The sequence below is a fragment of the Rattus norvegicus genome, chromosome 11 (genome assembly GCF_036323735.1).
Source record: "Rattus norvegicus strain BN/NHsdMcwi chromosome 11, GRCr8, whole genome shotgun sequence".
Lineage (NCBI taxonomy): Eukaryota > Metazoa > Chordata > Mammalia > Rodentia > Muridae > Rattus > Rattus norvegicus.
In genome coordinates, this window is record NC_086029.1 from 79,996,208 (window position 1) to 80,018,807 (window position 22,600).

At 45.1% G+C, this 22,600-nt stretch overlaps 1 protein-coding gene across 36 annotated transcripts in view; it reads left to right on the plus strand.

The window, feature by feature from the left end:
• Kalrn (kalirin, RhoGEF kinase) overlaps window positions 1-22,600 on the plus strand; it is a 605,866-nt gene that overhangs the window by 292,863 nt on the left and 290,403 nt on the right. For 35 of the 36 annotated variants that reach the window (XM_039088642.2, XM_039088658.2, XM_039088661.2 and 32 more), the window contains 1 exon segment: window positions 20,705-20,896. In XM_039088642.2, coding sequence (XP_038944570.1) covers window positions 20,705-20,896 — 192 coding nt within the window. 36 annotated transcript variants of the gene reach the window in all.

The window sequence follows — 22,600 nt, forward strand, 5'->3', positions numbered from 1 at the left end:
TAATTATGAAGCTACATATTTTCAATATAGAAAATTCAGAGAAGCAAAAAGGAACAAACACAATCCACCCACTCAGCTGTCTAACAGTCTCACAGTTTCTAATACTTGTTGTTTATTCTCCTAATATTTCTCAGTTTTGTGTATGGCTATACTTTCCGGCTAGCTTTTCTAATGATAGCCATGGTAATGAATACATGGTTTTCCCCTTTGTTGACATAAAGACTTTTTATTCTTTTCCAGCTTCTAGTAACTTAAAATTATTAAAGCCAGTTATAGTTATAAGGTTATAAAGAAAAGCAAAACAAGCTTTGGAAACGGGGACTGTTTTGAGCCAATCATGAAGAATCTTTTTCTCCAAGCTAGACATAGTGATACATACCTGGATCTCAACACTTGGGGGTGTAGGCAGGAGGATCAGGAGCTCAAGGCCATCCTCTGCTATATATTAAGTTTGGGGGCAGCCTGGGTTACCCTACTTCAAAAAAGCAAGCACAAAGAACAAATCCCTTCCCAAGAGAAAACACCAGAGAATGGCAGTTTCCTCCCAAGCTCTCTGTGTTCTTCACTGCAGGCGTGTACATCAGAGGTCTGTGGAGACTCTTAGTCTGAAAACCTGCCTGGGGTGGGGACTGCAGTGGAGATGGGGAGGGCTTGTAAGCAGTGAGGTCTGGAGCCCCTTCCTTCCTCCTAATCAGTGTCTTCTTCCTCCTTCCTCCATCCCTCCCTCCCTCCCTCAATTTATTGCTTTCTTTCTACCTCTGTTATTTTGTAAGCAAAAATCCCAGCCATTCGATTTTACCAATGAAGACTCAGGAGCCAGATGCTGGGCTGAAAACCCGTCAGCTCAGAGAAGCACCCAGCTGACCTTCCTGTTCCACTGGTGTCTCAGAAGGGAAAAGCTCTTTCCCCTCCACTGTCTTAAATACCTTCCAATTCAATGCCCCGCCCCCTTTCTGTTTACTTCTGTTCACTCCCTGGTTGCTTGCTCTGCCACTTGAACCAGGGTTGACTTTATTTAGCTCTTGGATTAAAGATGTGTGCTAGGGCTGAGCCACACCACAGATACTTGTTTACAGTAAACAGAAAACTCTTGGGTGAAAGGTGTGTGCTAAGGGCGGCCCACACCACAACAAGGTTTTTCCCAGCTCACGGTCTTGGGGTTCACAATGGGATCAAATATCCTGCATCCTCCCTCCTCCCTCCATGCTTCTTCCAACTGAAGTGTGGTTTCAGTCTGATGGGCAGTGTCTTCCATAACCCTAAGACCCCCATGAGGCAAGAACTTCCTGGGGGTAACACTCAGGAAAAGGAATACATCCCAGTGTCTGGGCTCAAGGGACATTTGAGAATCTGTGGGTGAATGGGGCACCCAGAGCAGGCAGTGAGAATAGAAAAGCAGCAAAGACTCCAAGTGAAATGGCTCTTGGCAGTGTTATGCAAGCCCCAGACTACATCACCAAGCAGAACAGCCCACCAGGCAGACCCAAGCCTTCTTTCTCTGCCAGGGAGCAACTGGAGACATTTTCACGAACCATTTGTTAGGAACGATTTTCAACAGGGAAAAACTCACTGCCAGATTCTGACAAGAACAAACTGGAGTCCTTCCACCTGGAAGCCAGGTTTAGATAAAGGGATCTGAGTTTTTACAGCCTTCTGCGGGTGGCAGGGGGCACCGTAGCCTCGTCAGCATCTGTGGCTGTGTTTGCCTTGGCATCCGCAAAGCAAATGCTAGGCCAACACATGGCCTGTGGGGTTTATGTAGGGATTGATAGACAGCTGTCCTTCTGTCGTCTAGGGACCAGCAACACAAAAGTTTGGTGTCTTCAGCTCTAATTACATAACTCCATGGTGCTGCACGTCGTGGGCTATTTTGTACACTATATCTTAGACTCAATAATGCCAAATTCAGACTGAAATAGCTCTGGTGGACTTTAGTCCATCACATGCCTAGAACTTGAAAATATCACCCGGGGAGGAGGCAGTGAGAAAGTCTAAAAAGGGAAGTCCAAAGCCATGTGATGGACTCGCTCCATTTTCATCTCTCTTCTCTGTGAGGCTTGATCTCTGTCTAAAATTATGTGTGTGGGTCATTCTCATTTGCTTAAAAAGTTATAGCTACGGAAGAAAGGGTTATTAAGATACAGACTTTGCATTAGACCTTTTGTTGGTGTTAGAAAACTCCTGACAGAAAAGAATAGAGAAAGTTTATTATAGCCTGCAGTTTCTGAGTTCCGCTGCCTCTGTGCTCTAAAGCAGAGCATCATGGGAAGCATGGCAAAGATGGCTGGCCAAGAAGCACAGAGAGAGCGCTTCTGTACCCAAGGGCTTTTGCCCACCCCTTTTCATTGCATCCCCTGCTACAGGCTGTGGGATAGTGATGTCCCCTGCCCTCCTTAGTTAATCCTCTCTGGAAATATCCTCACGGGCAGGCTCAGACGTCTGCCTTGTCATTTACACCTTAGATCTGGTCCACCTGTGTAGCCATCACTCTGGTGAAAGTTTTGCAGGTGTATAATGTTAGAAAGAGTCCCAGTTTGGGATTTATTTTTAAAAAATCATATCAAGTCTTCAGGCTACCCAGTGAGGCATTAGATGACTCGAACACAGGACAGAGTCCTAAGTTCTCTTTTTCTTCATTCTGACTTTTCCATGAAAGCCAGTGGAGCAGTTAGTACCACAGTCCTCCACCCCCACCCCCTCACCACAGAATGCCAATTACAGATCCCTCCTACTTTCTTCCCTGCATGAGGTATAAGCGTCAATGTTAATGGGATGGATACAGGGATTGGGAGTAGGAGGCTTAGAGCTACCTTACCAGTGACATAACCTTGCCAAGCCTCAGTTTCCGCATCTACGAAATGGGAATAATGTCTATCCCATCTTATTTGAAGTAGGCATTAGGCTAACATGTTTGGTAGCGCCTCGGTTTACTTAGAGCACAGAACAAATGTTAATCGTTATCATTCTTATTCAGGAAATATTGGGACTGGGTGAGATCATGTCTGGAACACATTCACGAGAGACGAACAAAAGATACAGAAGAGATTGATGAGATTGCAACAAACTGGGAGTTTCCCCAGAGAGGGCATGTGATTCTCGGTCTGACTGAACTCTTGATGCCCTGGGCTACTTCACTGATCGAGGGCCAGGTTCCCAGGCTTGCTCCCTGGACTAGCTGGAATTCTTTCCACATTCTAAAGCTAAAGCTAACGATGTGTTGAGCAAGGATCCTCTCTGTTCTCACGTCTCTGTAAAGTTGGGTCAGTGAGACTCTGGGGGCAAAGCGGTTGCAAATGGAAATAATATGGTGCTTTGTACTGGGGACAGTAGGCCTCCTTCCACTGTCTCCCTCACTCCCTGCCCCCTCCCCTCCCTGCCTCCAGTCTTTGACACTGTAGGTGGGGTGCTGAACCTACAAACATCACTTGATCTGACCCCTCTGACTCCCAAACTATAGTTGTCTGAGGACAGCAGAGGGTGCTCTGCAGCCAGTGTTCCCGCACTAGCCCGGCTGGACCGCCATTCCTGTCTCCTCCCAACCTTTGACCAAGGCTCCTCTGACCGTTGGACTTGTCCTTTGCTCCTCGGAAGATGACTGCCTTTGGCCTAACATTTGAGACTTTAAAGTTGGCTCAAAAGCTCATTTTCTACTGAAAAGCAGAATGTCCCCAGGCTTCCCCATTTTGCTCTGGTAGGCCCTTCTCCTAGCGTGTCCCTGGTGTTAGATTACCAATGTGTACTTCATATCACGGCTCATTTCTTCCGTGTCCTTAGAGAGTGAGCTTTCTACATAATTTAATTTTATAGAGAGCTAAGACTTAACCCTAAGGATCTCCCGCTGAAATTATACCCTCGTTTTTGCTGGCGGTAAATAGTACACGGTTCTAGCGTAGTCTGTGTGCCTTATACACAGAGTATCGTATATATACCTCTTCTCTTGATCCCCTAGGCCCACTCATTTCAGGGCTGGGTAGAGATCCTGCCAAAGCCCACGTAGAGGCTAAGGGTGTCCTTCCAACAAGGCAGTATAGCTCTCAGGCCAGCCCGAGCTCAAGGGACCCTGATCACGAATCCAGTCCCTGCAGCCATGTGTGTCACTCCAGCAAGCCCTAAGCAGCTCCCTGTCCTGTAGCCATGTTTCTCTGAAGTGATGACAATGTTTTCAATAAGTATTTATCACATTTCATTTATTTAATATGTTTGTGTGTGAGCACATGTGGCCATGCTCACACACTCATGCACACATGTTAAAGACAAAGGACAACTTGCCAGAGTCAGTTTCTTCCTTCCACCATGTGGGTCCCAGGGGTCAAACTCAGGCTATCAGACTTGGTCCCTTTCCTGCTAAGCTGCCTGCCAGCCCACAACAAGGATGATTTTTACAGTATCCTCAGTGAGGGTATTTCTAAAGCCATCTCGGTTCCAGGGTGGAACAGCAAAACTGAAGGGGCGGGGCTGACTCCCCTAGCTCTGCTGGTCTTTATTTGCAGAGATGTAAGCATTTCCATCCACATTGGCTTGCCAGGCTCCACCCCTGGACACACCACCGAACAGACCACCATCGTGCTGGTCATCCATACTGCTGTCAGCTCTATGGTAAGCTTTGATAGGTGTCTGACAGCAATGAAGAAGCCTCTTATCTAACACTTAGAGCCTGTTTCAGACAGGGTCTCTAGGCTGGGAGCCTTCCTCCCTGGTATGTGTTCTCTTGGCTAGTCTCTCCCTTGTCTGCTGGGGAAATCATCTGCGGGCCATGAATATACACCAGTGGCACTCTGCCAGGAAGAATAATTTCTAAGGTTTCATAGGTGATTGCTTCAAATCCAATCTCCTTTTGCATGTATATATCATACCAGAACCACGCCTCTTCTAATCTATGATAAGCAGTGTCATCAAATTCAAGCCAGGAAAGGGAACTGCGTGATTGGAGCTGAAGCAAGATTTATAGGCTGTGTGACAATTTCACTCTGACTGGTCAGACAAAACACGCCTCTCTCTAAGTACATTCATAATGATACTCACTCGCATTTCTAAGCACGCTCAAATCGTCATCTTTTGGTTGACAAATATATTGGATCCTTGTCTTTGTCTTTTGAAGCTTGTTGTATTTTGTGGTTTTCTAATTCTTTAGAAACCCCTTTTAGTTGTAGAACGGTACAATGATACATGAGTTTAAAAAGCTACTAATCTTTCCACAGGTCCTCATCCCACCTTTCCCAGGTAATCATGGCAAGCATGTGAATATAATCTGTTTATTTTTAGATTGAATGGTGGAGAATGCCCTGCGTGAAATTTTTGTATAGCAAGTGTTTTTTTTTTTTCTAATAACGAAACCAATGCATGTTCATTAGAGAACAGCTAGAAAACAAAGGTGTAATAGACAAGAGAATCCATTGCTAATCTTACTCAGAGATAACCATTGTGAATACTGACCCACAAATTGTAGCCAGGAGAATGCCAAGAATGCTTTCCCTGGGGATCAGTGGTGAACTCCTAGCTAACATCTACCATGTGCCACCATGAGAGCGCCCTTGGGTTCTTTTTCTTCTCTGAGGTTTTTCCCTCTGAGCATAATCTACCATGTATAATACTTATAAGTTGATCCCAAACTGACAGCCATTATCAGTAGTAGTTTTTAAATAGATTAGAAAGAATTGTGATTGGCTCTATCCTGACTTCTTCACTTCCTCAGTTCCTTAAATGTTCTTGAAATACACAACTAGAGTGACGGCATGATCCTCTAACGCGAGGATGTGACACGATATAGTGAACTATTCTGTTAATGCTCTATTTGTATTAGCCCTTTGAGAATTTTATAAATGCATATGTATACTTAGATTATATTCATTCTCCACTGCTCTTAACCCCTCCCTTCCCTTCTACTTCTCAACTCATGTCTACCTTTTTGCTTTGTTTCTATGGGTTTATGTTCCCCATGGGTTTGGGAGCCAGACACTGGCAAACAACCAAGGACCAAACACTTAAAAAAAAACTGACTCACCTCCCCTAGGAGCCAATAGATCCTCAGCTTGAGGTAGCTGTTCCCGACCCCCAGCCCTCTCCATGCTGGCTCGACGGCCTTGCTCCTTGGATGACAGCCTCATCTACTGTGAGTTCATGAGTGCTGCAGTCCTGCTGTCCCCAGAAGACACTGTGTTGATTCTGTCTCCCCGGCCTCTGTCTTCTGTAGTCTTTCCATTCTATCCTCTGTGATGGTTTCTGCACTTAGAGGGTGGGATAAACTGTTCTGATTGATAAATATCTTGGCTATCAATAATTTGAAGTCTGGGGATGGAAAAATGGCTCAGATGTTTAGAGCTGCTCCCAAGGACCTACATTTGGTTCCTAGCACCCAGGTTTGGTGGCTCTAACCCCCCCCAGGAGGTCTACACACACACACACACACACACACACACACACACACACACACACACACCCCTCTGAAAAATACAATTTGTGATTTTATAAACTACTTACTGCATAGCTGAAGATAGCTTTGAACTGCTGACCTTCCTGCCCCCACATCGCAGAGCGCTGGGTCTATGAGTGTGTGTTCCACTGCACCTATTGTTATGAGCTGCTGAGAATTGAACTCTGGCCCTCCATGTGTGCCAGACAAGCACTCTGTCAGCTGAATTAAATCCCCATCACCGTTTCAATTTAAAGAGAATCTTATTACATACCCCGAGCTGCCTTAGCTCCTGAGCAGTGGGATTATAGGTGGATGTCACTGTGTTAGGTCATCCTTGAATTCTAACCCAGCTTTGAGCCTATCATTAACCAACCGGTATTGACGTGGATAAATGACTGGAATTAACCTATCTTGACTTAAGTATCTTCGATTCAGGCTCCAAATTCCCCTCTCTATTCACAACCAGGCCATTAATACTCTCTCATCCATAGCCATAAGAACCACAGTATTGGATGGGTTCTTCAGGCTCCAACCCTCTTAAACAGTAGCAAAGAAACACTGTAGGCTGAGAATTGGATGGTTCTTTCCATGGGACTTCCTCTATGGTCTTGCCGTCTCGTGGTTTTCAACTGGAAGGCAATTTTGTCAGCCTTCTCACTCTGAGACATTCGTCTGTATCTGGAAATATAATTGGTTGTCATGTCCGGGGAAGAGATTGCTAAAGGCATCCTGTGGGACAGCACAGGGTGATATAATGATGGAAGGAAGCATAGGTCATGCCCTGCATGTATTCTGCAGGCTATATAGGATTTTTACTTCCTAGGGCTGCTCTAGCAATGTGATGCGGTCTGGGGGGATTCAAACAACAGACATACATTGCTTCACAATCTTGGAGGATAAGATGTCTGAGATCAGAATCCACTGAGCTGAGTTCTCCTTGAGAGCTGTCTAGACAACCTGTTCTGGGCTGTCTCCCTAGCTTCGTGTAATGTACTATTGTGTTCATTGGCTTATAGCTACATCACTCCAGTCTTGCCCAGCATACCACATAGTGAGTATCTATTTCTCCGCATGATGCTTTTGGATTTGAAAGCAGTCATACTATATTATGGACTATTCTATTCTTATTCAATACAATCTTAACTGACTACATCTGTAACAGCATGGTTTCAAATGAAGTCATACCATCAGGTACTAAGAGAGCTTCAACCTGTCTTTCATGTGAGGAGGACAGGACTTAACCTAGAAGAGCCCCTTAAAGATTGTGCAGTCAAGTCTAAGACACAAGTTGGGGTGCTTTGGGGAAGTGGTCCTTATCCTTTGTGCACACCCCAGGTGGGGGTAGCTAAGATAGGAAGGTGATGCTCTAGCCTGAGTGTTATATCTCCTCCACATTCCTACCCAAACCCCAAAACTATGGTGTTAGGAGCAAGGCCTTTGAGAAGTAATCAAGTCTCATGAATGGTAGTACTGCCCTGAACACCTTCTCCACCATACCAAGACACAGTGACCAGGCACCGTTTACAAACCCTCAATGGAGCCCTCACCGGACACTAAGTCTGCCAGCACCTTGATCTCAGGCCCCACCCCCATCCCCCAAATGATGCTGGCGATTTCTGTTCTTTAAAAGCCATGTGCTCTAATGTAGTTGTCAGTGCAGTGTGAAAGGACTAAGCCTTGTGGGAAGGAAAGGGTGCAGAATCCTGAGAGGTAGAAGAGAGGATAGATAGGAACACTGTCAACAAGAGGGCCAGTGACCTCACCACAGAGGCTGTGAGCCACAGACTGTAATAAAAATTATTTTTAAAAATCCAGGTATAGGGTTTCTTCTCACCTTAAACCATTTATGTTCTCAGATGAAACTCACACACAGCCTTTTTATTTCTTTTTGCTTTTTTTTATTGGGTTTTTTTTATTTTACATTTCAAATGTTATCCCCTTTCCTGGTTTTCCACCCATAAATCCCCTATCCGATCCTCCCTCCCCCTTCTTCTATGAGGGTGCCCCCCTCCCATCCACCCACCCCTTCCTGCCTCCCTGCCCTGACATTCTCCAACACTGGGGCATTGAACCTTGGCAGGACCAAGGACTTCTCCTCCCATTGATGCCCAACAAGGCCATCCTCTGCTACATATGCAGCTGGAGCCATGGCTCTGTCCATGTGTACTATTTGGATAGTAGTTTAGTCCCTGGGGGCTCTGGTTGGTTGGTATTGTTGTTATTCTTATGGGGTTGCAAACCCCTTCAGCTCCTTCAAATCCTTTCTCTAATTCCTCCTATGGGGACCCCATTCTCAGAGGCTGCAAGAGTCTGCCTCTGTATTTGTCATGCTCTGGCAGAGCCTTTCAGGGAACAGCTATTATCAGGCTCCTGTCAGCATGCACTTCTTGGCATCAGCAATATTGTCTGGGTTGGTAGTTGTATGTATATGGGCTGGATCCACAGCTGGGGCAGTCTCTGGATGGCCATTCCTTCAGTCTCTGCTCCAAACTTTGTCCCCGTATCTCCTCCTATGAATATTTTCGTTCCCCCTTCTAATAAGGACTGAAGCATCTGCACTTTGGTTGTCCTTCTTGAGCTTCATGTGGTCTATGGATTGTATCTTGGGTAATCTGAGCTTTTGGGCTAATATCCACTTATCAGTGAGTGCATACCGCGTGTGGTTTTTTTGTGATCCTCACTCGGGATGATATTTTCTAGTTCCATCCATTTGCCTATGAATTTCACGAAGTCATTGTTTTAAATAGCTGTGTAGTACTCCATCATGTAGATGTACCACACTTTCTGTATCCACACACAGCCTTTACATCTTTAAATAGCGTTAGGTAGTACAATAGCCAGGCAATTGCCGCCCTCCATGCCATTAGAATCTACCTTCTCATTGATCATCGCAAGTCTTCAGTTACTGTGCTCAGCCTGGGCTGCTCACAACTCTAACCACGAAGCCCTCTGGGCCACATCTTCCTTGCCCCTACCCCATGGCGGCTCTCCTTTCTCCTCTCCTGTACACTCTTTCTCTTCCTTGGCTCTTCTGTGGCTCCTCTCTGCCTCTCCTCCTTTTTCTTTTTTTTTTTCTTTTCTTTTTTTTTTTTTTTTGGTTCTTTTTTTTTCGGAGCTGGGGACCGAACCCAGGGCCTTGCGCTTCCTAGGTAAGTGCTCTACCACTGAGCTAAATCCCCAGCCCCCTCTCCTCCTTTTTCTTCCTCATGGTCCCAAGCCTGGGAAGCCTAATCCCCCACCAGGTCTCTTCTCCCCAGCTATTGGTCATTGACATTTTTATTTACCAATTAGTATTGACTGGGGACAGGGTCTCTCAGTGTCTTACATGCGGACCCTCTGTCATTGGGGCAAACAATTTGGGGGCACCCAAATTAACATTAAAATACAAACAATATTAGGCCAACCCGCTCTAACAGTCAACCCCTAAGATGTGAGCGCCCTGACCTACAAGGTTGTTTGTGTCCCAGACGATGAGAAGGATCTAGAACACTGCACAGGCACTGGAGGGATGCAGGTCATAGCCTCTGCTTCCTCTCATCCTCTGACCCCATCGTTCCCTGGGCCAGGCAGTCTTGTCCTCTCTGCCTCTTTAGGGATGGAGCAGAAGAGAAAATCAAATCTCCAAGTCCCAAAGTTTTCAGCAACTTTGAAGCTATTTTGTCTCTCCAAAGCCCTGCCTTCTCCCTGTCACCCCCACTGCCTCCCACAGGCAGCCAAACTTAGAATATGGAAAACAGGAGAAACAGCAACACTTGGAAGTTCCGTCTTTCTAGAGAGAACATTTCTTTGGGCGCACCCCCCCCCATATCTTTCCGATTGCCAACCCTGTAGCAGGTGGCCTCGTTCTGAGCCACGAGGCTGCTGGTGTGCCACCTGCTTGCTTCCCTGGCTTCAGGAATTCCATAGGAGAATGAATTTCCACGGGACCAGAACCACCGGCCCTCTGTATCTGCATCTGGATTCTTAAATCTATCTTCCTCAACTTTGTCGTGTTTTTGTTCATTTTCTCATGAAGAGGCCACGTACCCCCACTCGTTATTTTGCTGATTTGAGTAGAGTCAGGGTGTGGCAGGGTGGGGATGATCGGAGGAGCAGAGACTGTGTTATCCAGTTGTAGGAGGGTGAGAAGCTTTTTGTCTTTATATTGTAAGCCCTGCTATTCCCTTCAGTTTGTGCCGTGCAGTGCCTCTGGGTCAGCTTCTGGCTTCTAGTCATTCTATACTCTATACCATATTTCTTATTTTTTCAGACCTCAAGACCCGGGCTCTTCCAGTCTTGTCTTCCAGCACTGTATCTGCCTTCCATTGGTCTTCTCCATCCCTTAAAAGAAAAGTGTGAAAAAGCCTTTCTTTTGTAATATGTCAGTCCCATAAGGGTTGCCATGTTTCCTGGAACCTTAACTGGACTTTTATTACGAGCTGACCCTGGTATTTCCTGCTGCTCATACTTTATGACTCATAGCAACAACCTCTAGGATTGGCTATGCCTTTTATTTGAAAAGCACAGTTTCGTTGTTGCTGCTGTACTAATGGATTGGGTGCTGACTAGTTCATTCTCATTACTTCCTTTACTGAGAGTGCCTAGGCATTCAATTCCAGTCCATGATAAGACAAAAGGCACAGGAGTGCCTTTGAAGCCCCGTGTGTAAGCAGAGAGGGCTACGAATGATCAGGAAGGGGACAAGAATCAATGAAAGGAGTGGATACTCTAGTGAAGAACAGTGGCTGCTCTATTTGGAGTTTCTAGGCCTAGTTTCATTCATATTTTTACATTAACGTTTGTATTACACAAACAAACCATGGCACATGTGTGGAGGTCAGAGGACAATTTGTGGAGGAGTCAGTTCTATCCTTCCACCATGGGGGTTCCAGGAATCACACTTGGATCTTCAGGCTTGGTGGCAAGTGCCTTTACTAGGCGAACCATCACACTGGCCCCTAGGTTCATTATTAAACATGTTAGTGACATTGTATGGTAGTATTAAACAAGTTAGTGATATTATGTGATTGTTTGTCCCCTTCAAAATTCATGTTGAAGTCTAATTCGGTTGTACCAATATTAAGAGGTGGGACACTTAAGAGGTTACTTGGTCTGAGGGCTTTATCACCCTAGATGGGATTTGCGCCTTTCTGAAAGAACAAACCTGGTCCGTTATTGGCTCTTATACCTTCTGTCTACCAATGACATAGCAACTGTAAGCCAATGAATTTCTGTTCGTTATAAATTTACCAGATAGCCTGTTGTAGCAGCAAAAGTACAGACTAAGAGAGTTTTATTTTAAGAAAATAAAATCCTAAGAGATTCCAAGTTTGTAAAATGAACTATTTATAGAAAAGGTGCTGAAGCATTTTAGATATGAAGAAGAAAACACTTTCTAGCAAGTCGAGATAGATATGGGAACGGACAGGGCGATGACTACATATGTGTAAGTGATAAAGTAATGTTCAGGTTCCCAGAGAAGATCACATTGCCCTAAGTATTTGTGCTGGGAAGTGTTGGCATCTGTTGGTTATTTTTGGTATGGATCCCAATTATAAGAAGATTTGTGTGGACAGGGTCCAACGTAAGGAGCATCTGGCTAGGACTCCTCATTAGACACGCCTTATTTGGACATAGAAGCTGCCTTCATGAGGCCAGCTATTGTTTGCTCGCCCCATTCTTTAGAACTGTAGGAGGGTGTCCTTCCAGCAAATGTGGGGTGGTTGGTGAGTTCATCGTGGGTCCTCAGAATTGGTTCCCCCTCTCGCTGTCTCTGTCTCTCTCTCCCGTGACTTCCACCATAAACCATTCTTCTATCGTCATGTCTATCCCCATAACTTCTCCACCAGAGTCAGATGGAAAACTGTCTGATGCTTTGCCTTAGACACTGAGAAACATCTTCCTCTCTTGCCCTCGCTGATTGAAGAGCATATGATTGAAGAGCAAGTGCTACGTTTCAAACCTCTTATAGCCTCAAGTGAATCGTTTTAAATTTTCCCCAGTAACCTAACGCCCATTCTCAGGGAAGACACATTTCTAGTGTTAAGTGGAGCTGGGAAATCTCACTTACAAATAATTAAGCTCCGACTATTCATTCTAGAGTTGGGAGCGACCTGCATAGAAGGGGACCATCCATTTCAGCCTCTCACTACAGCACAGCAGGGCTTTCAGTTTGAATGAGCACTGAAGGTGGCGAGTACTGGGTCTAGGAGGTGCATCGACAGGTCCTGAGACAGCTGGGGAAGACAGGAGCCCTTCGTACAGGAGGACTGTGGAAGGCCCTCTGGAGGTGTGTTTCAGAGCCACAGGAACAAAGGCCAGAGTGTCGCAGTTAGAGAGGGAGGCCATCAGACCGAGGAGATACAGAGCAACGGGGGGAAGGAGGGATGGAGATTTTTATATTGCAATCTGGAGTATGAGGTTCTGTGAAAAGTACTCGGAGGTTTACAGTTAAGACTTGGCATGTTTTGTTGTTATGTAACATTCTAGAAAGAAGAGGCTCTTAGCTCTCTGAGCCTCAAACGTCTCATTTTAAAGATGAGATTAATAGTACATCTCTGTTGTCGATCCCCCAACTTGGAGATTATGGAGTTAAAGGCCCTGACACAAGACCAGTGTTCTGTGGACACCTGGGTTAATTGGTGCTGGGTATGCTATTTAGTTTTTAATAGAGTGGGGATTTTCCATATACTTTTGTGGTTAATTTCTAATTTATTATAGTCGGGAAAAAAAAGGTGATTTTTGTGTCCCTTTGAATTTCCCATTATACACAAAAATAACCTTTGTCCTGGTAAATGTTCTATGAGCCCTTAGAAAGAATGTGTGGTACACAGATATTTCCATAGAAGTTAAGCAGCCAAGCCAGCTGGGGATACTCAAATCTGCGCCCCTAGTTCTCACTCACTTAAATAGGGAACTGGAATCTCTGGCCATAACCGTGCGTCTCTATCTCTCTCCTTGCATAATCACCAGAGTCTGTTTTCTGTACTGTGAACCTTTGTTTTTATCTCTATAAATGGTTAGCATTTTTCTGTGCATATGATAAATGGATCCTTTGATCATTCTGGAATGACCTTTTTCCATAGTAATATTATCCACTCCCAAGCCTAATGTATCTGTTGTTTATATAACCACGCCACTTTCTTTTGGTTATGGTTACTGTGCTATTTTTAAATCCTTTCTTTTTTTTTTACCTTAAGCTTACTTATATATTTGAACAGCATTCTGTATAATATATAGTTTGGGCTTTTTATCTTAATCCAACCTGACAGTGCTGATTGGGGCTATGGTATTTTGACAGTTGATACTTGATAGGGCCTTGAATCTCTTATCTTGTTTTTATTTGTTTTATGTCTGTTCGTTTGTTTGTGATTTTTCAAGACAGGCAGAGGTTATTCTCTGTATAGTATTCCCGGCTGTCCGGGAACCCACTCTGTAGACCAGGCTGGTCTTGAACTCTGCCTGCCAGTGCTAGCATTTAGGGTGAGCACAGCCACACCTTGCTTGCCTTATGTCTTCTGTTGGTGGTGACGTTGCCTTCCTTTCTTCTGTTTTGCCTTTTGCAAATATGAATATTTTTGATGATGGGTTCTATTACCTTCATTGGCGTATTGGCTTTTTGAATAGTGCTTTAAGGTAGATAGTTTTTAAACTTATTACAGTTATGTACAAGTAACACTATATTTTTCTATTATGTTCTTCCAATAACCTTCTAAAATTTGGTGCTACTGTTGCCATATATTTTCCATAAACTTATGCTATGAATCCCACACTAGATTAGTTATTATATTAGCCAATTATAAGTAAAAGAGATGTAGGGGACAGGAAATAACATACGTAGTAGTCAGTTAGCATCACCAGGACTCTTCACTCTGTATAAATCTGGTTTTCCTTATAGCACTGTTTTTCTTTCTTCCTGAGAATTTTCTTTATTTTACTTATTTTATGTATATGCATGATGTGGGTGTGTGTATGCGCCCAGACATGTGCACTCATGTATGGATACAGGTGTGTGCGTGTTGACCTGGACATGGAAAGACTCTCAGAGAAGACTCTCAGATGTTGATCCCTAAGCTTCTCCTTTGTCTGAGATGGGGCGTCTTCACTGTTACATACACCATGCTAGCTGCTCCCCAGGCTTCTGGAGATGCTCCCTTCTCCACCACCTTCAGTTTGCCCATAGGCATGCTGGGAGAATAGATGCCTATGCGGTTGCATCTAGCTTTACATGAGTTCTGAGGACCTGAACTCAGGGTAAGCCCTTTTACCCATTGAGATATCTCTCGAGTCCCAAAGGGACTCATTTTAATATTTTGGCCATATAAGTCTGCTAATGAGGAATTATTTTTAGATTTTTATATCTGAAAAAGAATCAAACCTTTGTGAAAATACTTGGCTGGGTATAAAATTCTGTCTTTCGAGCACTTTAAGGATCCTGCTCTGCTCGTCTGCCTGCACGGTGTCTATTGAAAGTCTGCCGTCCTCTTTATCTTTACTCCTCCATACAGCGTGCCTTCTCTCTGGTTACTGTAAGATTTCTCTTCCTCCGCACATAGCGTGCCTTCTCCCCTCCGGTTACTTTAAGATTTCTTCCTCTTTTATTTTTATTTATTTGATCTGAGTTTTACGTTTATAATTTTTTTGCGCATTTTTGGTATTGAGGGTTCTTCAAGTTTCTCAGATCCGTGCATTTACAGGTTTTTGCTAAATTTCACTTACACGGCTACTAGCCTACTTAAAACATGCCATAGCTCACAGATGCTCCAGTTTTAAATTTACTGTCTCTCTCCCAGTTCAGTCTGAACAGTTGCTGAATATGGCAGTGGGGAGGGGGGCGATGTTAGGAGAGGGGTTGTCCAAGTGAAGGTCAGAAGTCAGTATTGGGTACGTGTCCCCCTACGCTGTTCTTCATCCTATTTTTAAGGGGTTTCACGCTGGCGCTCACTCTGATTGGCTAAACTGGCTAACTAATGAACTCCAGACATCTTTCTGACTTTGTTTCCCAATACTGGAGTTTTTAGATGCACGTTGCCACATCCCAAATTTTGCGTGGGTGTCAGGGTTCTGTATTCAGGTCCTCGCGCTTGGCCTGTGCTCATCCCCTCCACTTCTGAGTAGTTTCCACTGTTAGGTTTCCCCATTAGTTAACTTATTCATTCACTTTACATCCCGATCGCGGCCCCCTGACTGTTGGGTTTTGAAGCTCAGTCATCTTGACTTCTGCAGTTGTCGAAACGGCTGCTGATGTGATCCGGTGCCTCTGTTATCACCGAGGGTAAACATCTTAAAGTACTCTGTTTCTCGGCTACTATATTTTAAATATATGAAATATAGATATAATGGGCTATTTTTAAATCATTGTCTGCTGTTTTTAACATATATGCATATGTATATGTAAATAATATATATTAGAAAACTGTTTACTAATATATAATATAATATATATTATTTATTAACATATATAATTATATATAATATATTATATATTAACACATATATTCTGTGTCTGTCTTGATTGACTTATTTTTCTCTTCACATGGGTTGTTTTCCACTCTTTATTTTATGCCTGTGGACTTCTTTCTTTCTTTTCTGTGCTAGTCATTGTAAAATTGGCCTTGACCACTGTTGAATATTTTCAGTTCTTAAGTTCTCTGGGATACAATTAAGTGACTTGGGGAAAGTTGAGTCCTTTTCAGTCTTAAAATTTGATAGCAAGACCAAAGCAGTATGTAGTTTATCTGTTCAAGCCAAGACACCCCCCCCCCCCAGTCCTGGACCAACATCCCATGCACCTCAAGGGTTTTTAGGACTGAGTTTTTAGGTGGGAACAGAGACTATTTCTAGCCCTGTGTGAGTTCTGGGTACCACTATCTAATCCTTTGGTGGTCTAACCTCAGGTAGCTTTACATGAATGGATGGATCTTCTGTAACTCTGTCCCAAAAAGGAGAAGGAAGGAATGGAAAATTTTATTGTCAGCTGTAAAGTGCTAACCCAAGTTAAGGCTCAGGGCATGATTTTGATTGTTGAAGTTCATAATTAAGTTTCACGACAAGCCCATTCTCTAGCGCCGTGTTTCCATGGCTCCCTTCACCCCAGTGCACCTCCTTTGCTTCTTTCCCTCACATCATCTTGTTCTAGCCATGGGGCTTTGGAAACAATTATTAGGTGTCAGGGGAGGAGTCCCCTACGGGTCCTCCGTAAAGCCTGCTTTCCAGGATGAGCCCACACTTTTGAACAAGAGCTACTTCAAGGCCTCGTCCTTTCCCCTCCCAGCGCATAAAGTCAAAGGTCTAACTCCATATGACCGAGGAAACTGACTCTTGATTACCCAGAGGCTTCATTCACTGTCTCCCTGCCCCCTTGCTTTTAAAAGGCGGTCCCCTGCCCTACTTCCCATCCTAGGAAATCTGAAACCGGGTTTGTGTCGCTGGAGTTCCTGTAGTTTTAGATAAACTATCCCAGAATGTTTTGTTACATATTTGGGAGCAAACAAAAAGATAATGAGGCAAGACTGCAGCAGGGAATTAAATGTAGATATAAGAGCTAAACCATTGGGAGTATTTTACCTGGTTGGTGTAGAGAGTGGCAAGAGCAAAGAAAGAGCTTGTAACCGTCTGCAGGGCCCAAACCGACCACTGAGACATGCTGGCTACCACAGCTCTCTGTGAAAGATCTAATGACTGGGAGATCAGAATCCCGGCACTGCCTGTGCGTTTGGCATGCCAGGTGGGAAACACAGGCAAGGGCTCAAGGCCAAGGCAGTGGTTAACCCAGGCCAAGGCTTATGTCAGAGTGAGGTCAAGTCTGGCCCTGGGGCAGCACCCATTGTTGATTTGGTGATAAGGTGAGCTTAAATCTCTTGTCAATACTTGTCCCAATTTTGGGTCAGCATATTTTTTTGGTAATATTTCAATAGATAGTCTCTGAACAGATTCTTATTTCAAGACCAGGTGATCAGATCACCCACGTGGGAATGAACAACGTGAGTTTTAGCATGTAAAGACCTATGTCAGATAATGTATGGGGATCAGAGTTGAGTATTAGGATTTGTGGTGATTATTTAATTTATCGATTGATTCACTAATATTTATGGAACACTTTCTTGGTACTAGACATAAAGGGAAAAAAGACGAAGACACCATCTGGCCCGAAGCAGAGAATAAGGTCTGATAGGAAGCAGGGTGTGGTGGTTTGAATATGCTTGGCCCAGGGAGTGGCACTATTAGAAGTAAGGCCTTGTTGACATGGGTGTGGCCTCGTTGGAGGAAGTGTGGGAGTAAGGGACAGTATAGATCACCCCAGAAAAGGGCTCCTAGGTCAGCCTTCAGAAAAAGAATGGGATAAGGGAAGACTTCCTAGAGGAAGGAATTCTGAAGCAGGGTCTTCAGAGGTGAACGAGAGTTGTTCATGTAGAAAAACGAAGGAAGTGTATCCCAAGCGGAAGTAGATACAATGGTACACAAGCAAGTCATCGCCTAAGTTTCTGGAAAGGCGAATTGTTTATTTACAGATAGCGTACAGGTGGGTGATGTCTGTTAATGCAGAAGGGGAAGGCAGGGAAGTCAGATGAAAAAGGGCCCCAGATGCCATGCTAAGGTGTAAGCTCCAAGAATGTAAGAAAAAAACAAACCCTTCTAAGGAGACTAGAGGTCTGCCGGGTCTGGATTTGAGAGGTCTTTCGGGTAATAATCGAGGAGAAGTTTGGGCACAGACAAAACGGGGAGCCCAGCTTTTAGCATACACAACATTGCCTTTCTACCTGACTATATCATCCCTTCTTCTCTATGAAAGAGTCACCCAGCTCTTCTCTGCCTCACTCAGCCTGATTCTGCCTCTCTCCAGCTTTAGTTGGGTCTTGGCACACCATGCTCACACGCCACTCGCTAGCTATTCTTACCCACTTCCCAATTAGTGGAGATGTATTTGTTGTATGCCAGACACAGCTCTGGCCTAGGGGAACCAAAGATGAACAAGCCATAGAACCCTCCTTAGGGGGTTCACATGTCATTAGAAGGTAGCATGAACACATGTGGTCCCCTTGCTGTGTGATAACAACTGAGGTCTGGGATAAACCATGCAGTAAGTACCCAGGACATGAAGAAAGTGTCTTATTTCTGAACCCTCTCACCTTTGACAAATCATACCTACCCACGGTTGGAGAGGCAGAGCAAGACAGTAATGGCGCTACCATCTCAAAGCTGTGCGACCTTAGCCAGCAGTTCTCTATGGTTTCTTCACAGGAAAAATGCACCAATCCACAGGTTATTGTGAGAATTAAAGGAGATCTGTGTGTAAGATTTTAGGATAGTTCTTAGCAAGGTTGAATCCTTGTTTATTATAGCTGTTGTTACTCTCACGTGCTATCATTTTCTTTTTAACACCCATCTCTTGCCAGGAAACATTATCTGTTATGTTGCTTGCCTCATTTATGGGTTATCATGTTATCTATCTCAATGATGATTTTATTCTTCTTTGAAACAAAGTACATGTTACATGCTTCTGTTCCCTGAGATGACTCTAATGCTAATTCCCTGGAATTAGGGGATTTCTGGGAATCAGGACTTTCTGTACTAAAACCAATAATGCCCTTAGCAACTAAGGATATGGTGATTCCCCCTCCCCACTTATTGGTTTTAAATCATGCTTGTAAGCACACTTGTCTTGTGAACTTTGCAACAAAATGCTATAGCTTGTATAAAAGAGTTCTAACCTTGGGTTTCTTTGTGCATCTGAGATCCCCTAGGGCTCAAGGCAGAATTCTGAGGAATTCTTGAAGAAAAAACTTTCGAGGGACATAGGGGTATATTAAGGGAATATGATATCCAAGCCAGAAACAACTGGTTTTTGTTTTGTTTTGTTTTGTTTTTCAAACCTGGCTCACCACCTCGGAGGCCTCATCTCCCTTGCCTCTTATCCTCATCTCTCCAATAACTCTAAATAGCTTCTTTCGTTTGCTCTCTAGAATTTACATCTTTTAAATTTGTGGAAAAGCCCCTTTCTTTACACCACACTTGTCTGTTTGCTGTTGTGGTAGTCTGGTTGTCATTTCGTGAATTGCTTGGTTGGCACAAATGATGTTTTTCCTTTAAATCCTCTCTGGCCAACATGAGGACATTTGCCTTGGGCAATTGTTTATCAGGCAGCATGTCTTAAGGCTCCCTTGGGACCTCTCTGGGAATTCCTCATCATCAGCTTCTCGCTTTCAGTAATGAAGAAGCTGGGTCAGAGAGTCACCTGGGTGTTAGTGTCATGCCATAATTCATCTGTAGCGCTCAGATCCTTGGGGAAGGCAGAATCAGTCCCATACAGCTGTTGCCGTGGCCTCTTACAGTTTTCTGCTCACCGTGTATTTGACGATGGCTTCCCCTTCTAGATCCACATAGTAAGCAACAGTTTCTCACCATAGGGCAGTGTGCTGACCTGTGGATATATGGGTAAATATGTACACCAGTCACAGGTCGGATGTCAGAATGTGTCAGATTAAAAGTAGCCAGCTGAGCAAAAGTTGCATTCATGATATAATAACTACTTTAAAAGTGGTGGCTGCCGTCATGATGGGGGACAATTGCAGGTGGGTTACATTTGAAATGCTGGCGAGAATGTCATACTGTGTACTATCAGAGTTGGAGCACACACGCACACGCACACGCACACGCACACACACACACACACGTGTATGTACGGACACAGCAGCTCATGGTAAACAAACCTATCAGATCCCCTGCTACGCTGCCTGTAGGCATCCAGCCTTCACAGAGGCAAAGGAACTATTCTATATCCCCTCCCCCTGCTTTTGGCCTGCTTCCCTTCCTTCCAGAAGATAGACACCAGAGTGGAGGGGAGATGGTGGGCGGGGGCAAAGCAAGCCTCCTAGTTGGCGGGTTTTTCGTGGTTCTCTCATAGAGAAAGCACAGAGCATCCTTGTGGATGTGCTATTTCCGACTCTCTTGACTCTCGCAGGAGCAGCCTGAGATGGGAGGACAAAAGAAGGGACTCTGAGAGGGTGGGGAATCTGTGCAGAAGGGGTAAGGAGAATTCTCAAAGGCCTCCTTTCTTATCTCTAGAGACGCTGCACCTCTCAGACACCCCAGAAGCAGGCGAGTGCCCGCTGTGCGCAGCAGCCCACTGGTTGCCTGGTAGGAGGCGAGGTGCCAGCTCCGCGCACTTAGAGTGGTGCCAGAGCAGGGAGCTGTCGGCTCAGTGCCTCCGCCCTCTGTGCCCACTCCTTTGGGAGTCCCAGGGTGAGCTGTAAGAAAGCTCGAAGCTCGTTCTCTGGCTGCAAGTTGACTTTGCCTCACTTTTGTTGCTGGCAGAATACATACACCAATGCGGACAAGCTCCTAGAGGCAGCAGAGCAGCTGGCTCAGACTGGGGAATGTGACCCGGAAGAGATCTACAAGGCTGCCCGACACCTGGAGGTGCGCATCCAAGACTTCGTGCGCAGAGTGGAGCAGCGGAAGCTTCTTCTGGACATGTCCGTCTCTTTCCACACGCACACCAAAGAGGTAAGGGGTGAGAGGGTGTGTGATGCCCCTCGGAAGTTAGCTGGGCTCTGAGGAACGAGGACTGGGGTCTAACCAGTGTCCTAAGAGGCCAAGGACTGATCACCTGCATTTAGGTCCGGACCAAATGCAGCGAATTCCCTCCCATCCTCTCCGGAGGAGGGAGAGTGATGGAGGCAAGCAGCTTTAGGAACTTTAACTAGAACATTCTGCCTGCAGCTCAAGAAATTTCCAAGTCTCTGGTATAGAAAGAGTAAGTAAAAGAGGGAGCATAAAACAAAAATGGGCACCACCTACCCCGTTTCTCTCCGTTACTTCTCTGCCAGTCAGAAACTAGTCTTGGATTTGATCAGCGTTCTCTCTCCTACCAGCAAGGAGCATTCAGACATTGCAAGTGTGTCCAATTCTGATATTACAGGTTGTTTAAAATAAAGATTTTATTGCATTTATTTTGGGGGTAGTTGAATACTTCCGTGCCATTTCCTAAGCGTGGAGGTCAGGGAACAACCTGCCAGGGTTGACTCTGGTTCCACCATGTGGATCCTGGGGCTAAAACTCAGATAGCTGGGTTTGGCAGCAAGCACTCCCAGCCACCTCCGTTTCACTGATTGTCTAAAACACTGGGCCTTCTCCGCAGGGTCTGCAGCTCAGGAGCAGGGAGGTGGCTATTAAAACTGATGTTTACTTGGTCAGGAAGGAAGATGATGAGCAGGAGAGGGAGCGGGACTGAGGCGCCCTTCACACCAGGTGGACTAAATCCAAGACAGAATCATTCACCACTTGGAGAAAAGAGAAGGGAGGGGGATCCTGCAAAGTGCTTGGCAGAGCAGAGGTCCCCTAGGAAGAGGCAATGGCAAACCCGTGATTGCTCTCCATTTCTGATTAACGGGAGGGTGGTCTCAGATTGAGTAAGTGGACAGGAAGGAGGCCCATTTAGCATCTTGTGCGGTAACATCCTTGGCAGAGGAACTCATTTGGTGTATGCAAATGTTTGTGCTCCCCTAGGAATTTATTTTAATAGGGTATTAATTAAGGTTTGATTGCTGCTCAGGAAAAAAATAATAACCCTACTTAATTAAGTTGATTTTTGGCTTGGGGAGTGCATTGAGAAGCCTGTCTGGTACCACAGGCTTTTCTGACAGTTTGTTGAGCAGCGTTTGCAGTGCCTATCAGAGAAAAGCTTGCAGGGATAATGTTTTGTAGGGCTGAGGTTTGGGGGGATTTGGGGGGGCAGATGGAGGCCTGGGGAGCCCCCTGACACTGGCTCAGTGTTCTCCCCATGGGAGCTATGGCCACTTTCAGATGATGAGTGTCCCTGAAACAAGAGGATTAACTCTAATCCAGGGCTTCCTGCCTCTTTGTCTGCTTGCTTGTGGCTCACTTGACTCTCAGTGACAATCTCAGAAATCAAAGGCACATGGATTCCCTGGTCATGGAGGGCCTGTGGGTAAAGCCATCGAGTATGAACGAACAGGAGTTACACTCCTCCAGAGGGTCACGGGGTCGTGGGGTTGTGGCCTCTGTTTGGAGATGGTAAACAAGGCCAGTTTCTATCCAAGAACCACTCCCCACAAGGCAGCCTAGCCTCTAGGAGCCCTGTCTAACTGCGTCTCCTGCCTTCTGTCAGCGGAATTAAAAGACTGGGATTCTGTTCCATATAGTCTCTTAAGAAGCCATGTAAGCGTGTGCAGGTCACTAATGTTCCTG